General features: G+C 49.6%; 1 protein-coding gene across 2 annotated transcripts in view; it reads left to right on the top strand.

Moving 5' to 3' along the window:
• Positions 1-3,098: 3,098 nt before the first annotated feature.
• Positions 3,099-11,250, top strand: part of ARHGAP39 (Rho GTPase activating protein 39) — a 552,999-nt gene continuing 544,847 nt past the window's right edge. For both annotated transcript variants that reach the window (XM_073680057.1, XM_073680056.1), the window contains exon 1: positions 3,099-3,443. In XM_073680057.1, coding sequence (XP_073536158.1) covers positions 3,433-3,443 — 11 coding nt within the window. In that variant the 5' untranslated portion in view covers positions 3,099-3,432. The remainder of the gene's footprint in view (positions 3,444-11,250) is intronic.

The raw sequence follows: 11,250 nt of genomic DNA, 5'->3' as shown, positions 1-11,250 counted from the left end.
AGAGCATTATACTATATGGAGGACTATGGGGAGTGCATTATACTATGAAGGGCTATGGGGGGTGCATTATACTATGGAGGGCTATGGGGAGTGCATTATACTATGGAGGGCTATGGGGAGTGCATTATACTATGGAGGGCTATGGGGAGTGCATTACACTATGGAGGGCTATGGGGAGTGCATTATACTATGGAGGGCTATGGGGAGTGCATTATACTATGGAGGGCTATGGGGAGCGAATTATACTCTATGGAGAACTATGGGGAGCGCATTATACTATATGCAGGGCTATGGGGAGCGCATTATACTATATGGAGGACCATGGGGAATGCATTATAATTTGTGGAGGACTATGGGGAGTGCATTATACTATATGGAAGACTTCTGGTGGTCCCAAACTTCTTCCACTTAAGGATTATGGAGGCCACTGTGCTCTTAGGAACCTTGAGTACTGCAGAAATTCTTTTGTAACCTTGGCCAGATCTGTGCCTTGCCACAATTCTGTCTCTCAGCTCCTTGGGCAGTTCCTTTGAGCTCATGATTCTCATTTGGTCTGACATGCACTGTGAGCTGTGGGGTCTTATATAGACAGGTGTGCGCCTTTCCAAATCAAGTCCTATCAGTTTAACTAAACACAGCTGGACTCCAATGAAGGAGTAAAACTATCTCAAGGAGGATCACAAGGAAATGGACAGTATGTGACTTAAATATGAGTGTCTGAGCAAAGGGTCTGAATACTTATGACCATGTGATATTTCAGTTTTTCTTTATTAAATTTGCAAACATTTCTACATTTCTGTTTTTTTTTCAGTCAAGATGGGGTGCAGAGTGGACTTTACTGAGAGAAAAAATGAACTTTTTAGAATTTACCAAATTGCTGTAATGAAACAAAGAGTGAAAAATTTAAAGGGGTCTGAAGACTTTCTGTACCCACTGTATATGGAGGACTATGGGGAGTGTATTATACTATATGGAGGACTGTGGGGAGTGTATTATACTATATGGAGGACTATGGGGAGTGTATTATACTATATGGAGGACTGTGGGGAGTGTATTATACTATATGGAGGACTATGGGGAGTGTATTATACTATATGGAGGACTGTGGGGAGTGTATTATACTATATGGAGGACTATGGGGAGCGCATTATACTATATGGAGGACTGTGGGGAGTGTATTATACTATATGGAGGACTATGGGGAGTGTATTATACTATATGGAGGACTGTGGGGAGTGTATTATACTATATGGAGGACTGTGGGGAGTGTATTATACTATATGGAGGACTGTGGGGGGTGCATTATACTATATGGAGGACTATGGGGTGTGCGTTATACTATATGGAGGACTATGGGGAGTGCGTTATACTATATGGAGGACTATGGGGAGCGCGTTATACTATATGGAGGACTATGGGGAGCGCATTATACTATATGGAGGACTATGGGGAGCGCGTTATACTATATGGAGGACTATGGGGAGCGCATTATACTATATGGAGGACTATGGGGAGCGCGTTATACTATATGGAGGACTATGGGGAGCGCATTATACTATATGGAGGACTATGGGGAGCGCATTATACTATATGGAGGACTATGGGGAGCGCATTATACTATATGGAGGACTATGGGGAGCGCATTATACTATATGGAGGACTATGGGGAGCGCATTATACTATATGGAGGACTATGGGGAGCGCATTATACTATATGGAGGACTAAGGGGAGCGCATTATACTATATGGAGGACTATGAGGAGCGCATTATACTATATGGAGGACTATGGGGAGCGCATTATACTATATGGAGGACTATGGGGAGCGCATTATACTATATGGAGGGCTATGGGGAGTGCATTATACTATATGGAGGGCTATGGGGAGCGCATTATACTATATGGAGGGCTATGGGGAGCGCATTATACTATATGGAGGGCTATGGGGAGTGCATTATACTATATGGAGGGCTGTGGGGAGTGCATTATACTATATGGAGGGCTATGGGGAGCGCATTATACTATATGGAGGGCTATGGGGAGTGCATTATACTATATGGAGGGCTATGGGGAGCGCATTATACTATATGGAGGGCTATGGGGAGTGCATTATACTATATGGAGGGCTATGGGGAGTGCATTATACTATATGGAGGGCTGTGGGGAGTGCATTATACTATGGAGGGCTATGGGGAGTGCATTATACTATATGGAGGGCTGTGGGGAGTGCATTATACTATGGAGGGCTATGGGGAGTGCATTATACTATATGGAGGGCTGTGGGGAGTGCATTATACTATGGAGGGCTATGGGGAGTGCATTATACTATGGAGGGCTATGGGGAGTGCATTATACTATATGGAGGGCTGTGGGGAGTGCATTATACTATATGGAGGGCTGTGGGGAGTGCATTATACTATGGAGGGCTATGGGGAGTGCATTATACTATATGGAGGGCTGTGGGGAGTGCATTATACTATATGGAGGGCTGTGGGGAGTGCATTATACTATGGAGGGCTATGGGGAGTGCATTATACTATATGGAGGGCTGTGGGGAGTGCATTATACTATATGGAGGGCTGTGGGGAGTGCATTATACTATGGAGGGCTATGTGGGGGCCATTATAGTGTATGGCAGCAATTGTACAGTGTGAAGTGTTGTGTGGGGGCCATCTTATTGAGTGGGGGCCATTATCCTTTATACAGGCCCATTATACTACTTGGACGGCTGTGTTGGGGTCTCCAGTTGAGGTGGGGTTCAGTAGGGTCATTATACTGTGTGTGTGGAGGAATTCACTGTGGGGGATCATACAGTGTTTGGGGGGCACTTTTGTTGGCATCACACTTCATGGGGTGAATGAAAGGGACATCTCCAGCTGTGAGATCCGCTCTGCTGGGACCCCCGGAGTATTTTCTCTTCAGTTTGGGGGTGTTGGCTCCTCTGCTGTGGGTCGGTGGTCTCCCCCTGCTCTTCGGTTCCACCGGAGCCCCTTCCTCCACGTCTTGCAGGGGCTCAGCTCACATCAGCCTGAGGAGAACTGATTGGGCTGAATGGAAAACGTTATGTAACCGCACAGAGCTAAAAACCGCACAGAGATAATCGCACAGCTACAACCGCAGGTGACAGCGGACGCGCTGGGCCCCGCACCTGCTGCTCTCCCGGGGGCGCGCTGCTCGGGGGCGCGCTCAGCAGCAGGTGACTGCACGTGGACGCGCGTTGTCTCTCGCCTGCGCGGCGCCGCTGCCTGACAGAGAGGAGAGAGGGAGAGAGGACAGTCCGTGATCGCGGGGGGGACGGGCGGCCTCATCTTCCGCCACAGCCGTCCTCCTCGTCCTCATGGCCTCCCGAGCTCCCTCCTAACCACCAGCACAGGGCCCGGAGAGCCCGGGGACCCCGGCAACGGAGGAGCCAGAGACCAGCACCGCCGGGAAGATGGCGGAGAGGTAACCGCAGCATCCTCCGCATGTGTGAGGGGAGGGAAGGGTTAATACGGGGTCTCATCAGCATCCTATACCAGTGTGAGGGGAGGGAAGGGTTAATACGGGGTCTCCTCATCAGCATCTTATACCAGTGTGAGGGGAGGGAAGGGTTAATACGGGGTCTCATCATCATCTTATACCAGTGTGAGGGGAGGGAAGGGTTAATACGGGGCCTCATCATCATCTTATACCAGTGTGAGGGGAGGGAAGGGTTAATACGGGGCCTCATCATCATCTTATACCAGTGTGAGGGGAGGGAAGGGTTAATACGGGGCCTCATCAGCATTTTATATCAGTGTGAGGGGAGGGAAGGGTTAATACGGGACCTCATCATCTTATACCACTGTGAGGGGAGGGAAGGGTTAATACGGGGTCTCATCATCATCTTATACCAGTGTGAGGGGAGGGAAGGGTTAATACGGGGTCTCATCATCATCTTATACCAGTGTGAGGGGAGGGAAGGGTTAATACGGGGCCTCATCATCATCTTATACCAGTGTGAGGGGAGGGAAGGGTTAATACGGGGCCTCATCATCATCTTATACCAGTGTGAGGGGAGGGAAGGGTTAATACGGGGTCTCATCATCATCTTATACCAGTGTGAGGGGAGGGAAGGGTTAATACGGGGCCTCATCAGCATCTTATACCAGTGTGAGGGGAGGGAAGGGTTAATACGGGGCCTCATCATCATCTTATACCAGTGTGAGGGGAGGGAAGGGTTAATACTGGGCCTCATCATCATCTTATACCAGTGTGAGGGGAGGGAAGGGTTAATACGGGGCCTCATCATCATCTTATACCAGTGTGAGGGGAGGGAAGGGTTAATACGGGACCTCATCATCATCTTATACCACTGTGAGGAGAGGGAAGGGTTAATACGGGGCCTCATCAGCATCTTATACCAGTGTGAGGGGAGGGAAGGGTTAATACGGGGCCTCATAATCATCTTATACCACTGTGAGGGGAGGGAAGGGTTAATACGGGGCCTCATCATCATCTTATACCAGTGTGAGGGGAGGGAAGGGTTAATACGGGGCCTCATCATCATCTTATACCAGTGTGAGGGGAGGGAAGGGTTAATATGGGGTCTCATCATCATCTTATACCAGTGTGAGGGGAGGGAAGGGTTAATACGGGGTCTCATCATCATCTTATACCAGTGTGAGGGGAGGGAAGGGTTAATACGGGGTCTCATCATCATCTTATACCAGTGTGAGGGGAGGGAAGGGTTAATACGGGGCCTCATCATCATCATCATCTTATACCAGTGTGAGGGGAGGGAAGGGTTAATACGGGCCTCATCAGCATCTTATACCAGTGTGAGGGGAGGGAAGGGTTAATACGGGGCCTCATCATAATCAGCATCTTATACCAGTGTGAGGGGAGGGAAGGGTTAATACGGGGTCTCATCATCATCTTATACCAGTGTGAGGGGAGGGAAAGGTTAATACGGGGCCTCATCATCATCTTATACCAGTGTGAGGGGAGGGAAGGGTTAATACGGAGCCTCATCATCATCTTATACCAGTGTGAGGGGAGGGAAGGGTTAATACGGGGCCTCATCAGCATCTTATACCAGTGTGAGGGGAGGGAAGGGTTAATACGGGTCTCATCATCATCTTATACCAGTGTGAGGGGAGGGAAGGGTTAATACGGGGTCTCATCATCATCTTATACCAGTGTGAGGGGAGGGAAGGGTTAATACGGGGCCTCATCAGCATCTTATACCAGTGTGAGGGGAGGGAAGGGTTAATACGGGGTCTCATCATCATCTTATACCAGTGTGAGGGGAGGGAAGGGTTAATACGGGGCCTCATCATCATCTTATACCAGTGTGAGGGGAGGGAAGGGTTAATACGGGGCCTCATCATCATCTTATACCAGTGTGAGGGGAGGGAAGGGTTAATACGGGGTCTCATCCTCATCTTATACCAGTGTGAGGGGAGGGAAGGGTTAATACGGGGTCTCATCATCATCTTATACCAGTGTGAGGGGAGGGAAGGGTTAATACGGGGCCTCATCAGCATCTTATACCAGTGTGAGGGGAGGGAAGGGTTAATACGGGGTCTCATCATCATCTTATTCCAGTGTGAGGGGAGGGAAGGGTTAATACGGGGCCTCATCATCATCTTATACCAGTGTGAGGGGAGGGAAGGGTTAATACGGAGCCTCATCATTATCTTATACCAGTGTGAGGGGAGGGAAGGGTTAATACGGAGCCTCATCATCATCTTATACCAGTGTGAGGGGAGGGAAGGGTTAATACGGAGCCTTATCATCATCTTATACCAGTGTGAGGGGAGGGAAGGGTTAATACGGAGCCTCATCAGCATCTTATACCAGTGTGAGGGGAGGGAAGGGTTAATACGGGGCCTCATCAGCATCTTATACCAGTGTGAGGGGAGGGAAGGGTTAATACGGAGCCTCATCATCATCTTATACCAGTGTGAGGCGAGGGAAGGGTTAATACGGGGCCTCATCAGCATCTTATACCAGTGTGAGGGGAGGGAAGGGTTAATACGGAGCCTCATCATCATCTTATACCAGTGTGAGGGGAGGGAAGGGTTAATACGGGGTCTCATCATCATCTTATACCAGTGTGAGGCGAGGGAAGGGTTAATACGGGGCCTCATCAGCATCTTATACCAGTGTGAGGGGAGGGAAGGGTTAATACGGAGCCTCATCATCATCTTATACCAGTGTGAGGGGAGGGAAGGGTTAATACGGAGCCTCATCATCATCTTATACCAGTGTGAGGGGAGGGAAGGGTTAATACGGGACCTCATCAGCATCTTATACCAGTGTGAGGGGAGGGAAGGGTTAATACGGGGCCTCATCAGCATCTTATACCAGTGTGAGGGGAGGGAAGGGTTAATACGGAGCCTCATCATCATCTTATACCAGTGTGAGGGGAGGGAAGGGAAGGGTTAATACGGGGCCTCATCATCATCTTATACCAGTGTGAGGGGAGGGAAGGGTTAATACGGGGTCTCATCATCATCTTATACCAGTGTGAGGGGAGGGAAGGGTTAATACGGGGCCTCATCATCATCTTATACCAGTGTGAGGGGAGGGAAGGGTTAATACGGGGCCTCATCATCATCTTATACCAGTGTGAGGGGAGGGAAGGGTTAATACGGGGCCTCATCAGCATTTTATATCAGTGTGAGGGGAGGGAAGGGTTAATACGGGACCTCATCATCTTATACCACTGTGAGGGGAGGGAAGGGTTAATACGGGGTCTCATCATCATCTTATACCAGTGTGAGGGGAGGGAAGGGTTAATACGGGGTCTCATCATCATCTTATACCAGTGTGAGGGGAGGGAAGGGTTAATACGGGGCCTCATCATCATCTTATACCAGTGTGAGGGGAGGGAAGGGTTAATACGGGGCCTCATCATCATCTTATACCAGTGTGAGGGGAGGGAAGGGTTAATACGGGGTCTCATCATCATCTTATACCAGTGTGAGGGGAGGGAAGGGTTAATACGGGGCCTCATCAGCATCTTATACCAGTGTGAGGGGAGGGAAGGGTTAATACGGAGCCTCATCATCATCTTATACCAGTGTGAGGCGAGGGAAGGGTTAATACGGGGCCTCATCAGCATCTTATACCAGTGTGAGGGGAGGGAAGGGTTAATACGGAGCCTCATCATCATCTTATACCAGTGTGAGGGGAGGGAAGGGTTAATACGGGGTCTCATCATCATCTTATACCAGTGTGAGGCGAGGGAAGGGTTAATACGGGGCCTCATCAGCATCTTATACCAGTGTGAGGGGAGGGAAGGGTTAATACGGAGCCTCATCATCATCTTATACCAGTGTGAGGGGAGGGAAGGGTTAATACGGGACCTCATCATCTTATACCACTGTGAGGGGAGGGAAGGGTTAATACGGGGTCTCATCATCATCTTATACCAGTGTGAGGGGAGGGAAGGGTTAATACGGGACCTCATCATCATCTTATACCAGTGTGAGGGGAGGGAAGGGTTAATACGGGGCCTCATCATCATCTTATACCAGTGTGAGGGGAGGGAAGGGTTAATACGGGGCCTCATCATCATCTTATACCAGTGTGAGGGGAGGGAAGGGTTAATACGGAGCCTCATCAGCATCTTATACCAGTGTGAGGGGAGGGAAGGGTTAATACGGGGCCTCATCAGCATCTTATACCAGTGTGAGGGGAGGGAAGGGTTAATACGGAGCCTCATCATCATCTTATACCAGTGTGAGGCGAGGGAAGGGTTAATACGGGGCCTCATCAGCATCTTATACCAGTGTGAGGGGAGGGAAGGGTTAATACGGAGCCTCATCATCATCTTATACCAGTGTGAGGGGAGGGAAGGGTTAATACGGGGTCTCATCATCATCTTATACCAGTGTGAGGCGAGGGAAGGGTTAATACGGGGCCTCATCAGCATCTTATACCAGTGTGAGGGGAGGGAAGGGTTAATACGGAGCCTCATCATCATCTTATACCAGTGTGAGGGGAGGGAAGGGTTAATACGGAGCCTCATCATCATCTTATACCAGTGTGAGGGGAGGGAAGGGTTAATACGGGACCTCATCAGCATCTTATACCAGTGTGAGGGGAGGGAAGGGTTAATACGGGGCCTCATCAGCATCTTATACCAGTGTGAGGGGAGGGAAGGGTTAATACGGAGCCTCATCATCATCTTATACCAGTGTGAGGGGAGGGAAGGGAAGGGTTAATACGGGGCCTCATCATCATCTTATACCAGTGTGAGGGGAGGGAAGGGTTAATACGGGGTCTCATCATCATCTTATACCAGTGTGAGGGGAGGGAAGGGTTAATACGGGGCCTCATCATCATCTTATACCAGTGTGAGGGGAGGGAAGGGTTAATACGGGGCCTCATCATCATCTTATACCAGTGTGAGGGGAGGGAAGGGTTAATACGGGGCCTCATCAGCATTTTATATCAGTGTGAGGGGAGGGAAGGGTTAATACGGGACCTCATCATCTTATACCACTGTGAGGGGAGGGAAGGGTTAATACGGGGTCTCATCATCATCTTATACCAGTGTGAGGGGAGGGAAGGGTTAATACGGGGTCTCATCATCATCTTATACCAGTGTGAGGGGAGGGAAGGGTTAATACGGGGCCTCATCATCATCTTATACCAGTGTGAGGGGAGGGAAGGGTTAATACGGGGCCTCATCATCATCTTATACCAGTGTGAGGGGAGGGAAGGGTTAATACGGGGTCTCATCATCATCTTATACCAGTGTGAGGGGAGGGAAGGGTTAATACGGGGCCTCATCATCATCTTATACCAGTGTGAGGGGAGGGAAGGGTTAATACGGGGTCTCATCATCATCTTATACCAGTGTGAGGGGAGGGAAGGGTTAATACGGGGCCTCATCAGCATCTTATACCAGTGTGAGGGGAGGGAAGGGTTAATACGGGGCCTCATCAGCATCTTATACCAGTGTGAGGGGAGGGAAGGGTTAATACGGGGTCTCATCATCATCTTATATCAGTGTGAGGGGAGGGAAGGGTTAATACGGGGCCTCATCATCATCTTATACCAGTGTGAGGGGAGGGAAGGGTTAATACGGGGTCTCATCATCATCTTATACCAGTGTGAGGGGAGGGAAGGGTTAATACGGGGTCTCATCATCATCTTATACCAGTGTGAGGGGAGGGAAGGGTTAATACGGGGTCTCATCATCATCTTATACCAGTGTGAGGGGAGGGAAGGGTTAATACGGGGTCTCATCATCATCTTATTCCAGTGTGAGGGGAGGGAAGGGTTAATACGGGGCCTCATCATCATCTTATACCAGTGTGAGGGGAGGGAAGGGTTAATACGGAGCCTCATCATTATCTTATACCAGTGTGAGGGGAGGGAAGGGTTAATACGGAGCCTCATCATCATCTTATACCAGTGTGAGGGGAGGGAAGGGTTAATACGGAGCCTTATCATCATCTTATACCAGTGTGAGGGGAGGGAAGGGTTAATACGGAGCCTCATCAGCATCTTATACCAGTGTGAGGGGAGGGAAGGGTTAATACGGGGCCTCATCAGCATCTTATACCAGTGTGAGGGGAGGGAAGTGTTAATACGGAGCCTCATCATCATCTTATACCAGTGTGAGGGGAGGGAAGGGTTAATACGGAGCCTCATCATCATCTTATACCAGTGTGAGGGGAGGGAAGGGTTAATACGGGGTCTCATCATCATCTTATACCAGTGTGAGGCGAGGGAAGGGTTAATACGGGGCCTCATCAGCATCTTATACCAGTGTGAGGGGAGGGAAGGGTTAATACGGAGCCTCATCATCATCTTATACCAGTGTGAGGGGAGGGAAGGGTTAATACGGAGCCTCATCATCATCTTATACCAGTGTGAGGGGAGGGAAGGGTTAATACGGGACCTCATCAGCATCTTATACCAGTGTGAGGGGAGGGAAGGGTTAATACGGGGCCTCATCAGCATCTTATACCAGTGTGAGGGGAGGGAAGGGTTAATACGGAGCCTCATCATCATCTTATACCAGTGTGAGGGGAGGGAAGGGTTAATACGGGGCCTCATCATCATCTTATACCAGTGTGAGGGGAGGGAAGGGTTAATACGGGGCCTCATCATCATCTTATACCAGTGTGAGGGGAGGGAAGGGTTAATATGGGGTCTCATCATCATCTTATACCAGTGTGAGGGGAGGGAAGGGAAGGGTTAATACGGGGCCTCATCATCATCTTATACCAGTGTGAGGGGAGGGAAGGGTTAATACGGGTCTCATCATCATCTTATACCAGTGTGAGGGGAGGGAAGGGTTAATACGGGGCCTCATCATCATCTTATACCAGTGTGAGGGGAGGGAAGGGTTAATACGGGGTCTCATCATCATCTTATACCAGTGTGAGGGGAGGGAAGGGTTAATACGGGGCCTCATCATCATCTTATACCAGTGTGAGGGGAGGGAAGGGTTAATACGGGGCCTCATCATCATCTTATACCAGTGTGAGGGGAGGGAAGGGTTAATACGGGGCCTCATCAGCATTTTATATCAGTGTGAGGGGAGGGAAGGGTTAATACGGGACCTCATCATCTTATACCACTGTGAGGGGAGGGAAGGGTTAATACGGGGTCTCATCATCATCTTATACCAGTGTGAGGGGAGGGAAGGGTTAATACGGGGTCTCATCATCATCTTATACCAGTGTGAGGGGAGGGAAGGGTTAATACGGGGCCTCATCAGCATCTTATACCAGTGTGAGGGGAGGGAAGGGTTAATTCGGGGCCTCATCATCATCTTATACCAGTGTGAGGGGAGGGAAGGGTTAATTCGGGGTCTCATCATCATCTTCTAACAGTGTGAGGGGAGGGAAGGGTTAATACGGGGCCTCATCAGCATCTTATACCAGTGTGAGGGGAGGGAAGGGTTAATTCGGGGTCTCATCATCATCTTCTAACAGTGTGAGGGGAGGGAAGGGTTAATACGGGGCCTCATCATCATCTTATACCAGTGTGAGGGGAGGGAAGGGTTAATACGGGGTCTCATCATCATCTTATACCAGTGTGAGGGGAGGGAAGGGTTAATACGGGGTCTCATCATCATCTTATACCAGTGTGAGGGGAGGGAAGGGTTAATACGGGGCCTCATCATCATCCTATACCAGTGTGAGGGGAGGGAAGGGTTAATACGGGGCCTCATCATCATCTTATACCAGTGTGAGGGGAGGGAAGGGTTAATACGGGGCCTCATCATCATCTTATACCAGTGTGAGGGGAGGGAAGGGTT

Source organism: Phyllobates terribilis, unplaced genomic scaffold (assembly GCF_046119375.1).
Source record: "Phyllobates terribilis strain yellow unplaced genomic scaffold, ASM4611937v1 Scaffold_4__5_contigs__length_816908805, whole genome shotgun sequence".
In the NCBI taxonomy this organism is placed as follows: Eukaryota; Metazoa; Chordata; class Amphibia; order Anura; family Dendrobatidae; genus Phyllobates; species Phyllobates terribilis.
The sequence above is the reverse complement of the archived record's forward strand: the minus strand, read 5'-3'. Positions and strand labels throughout refer to the sequence as shown.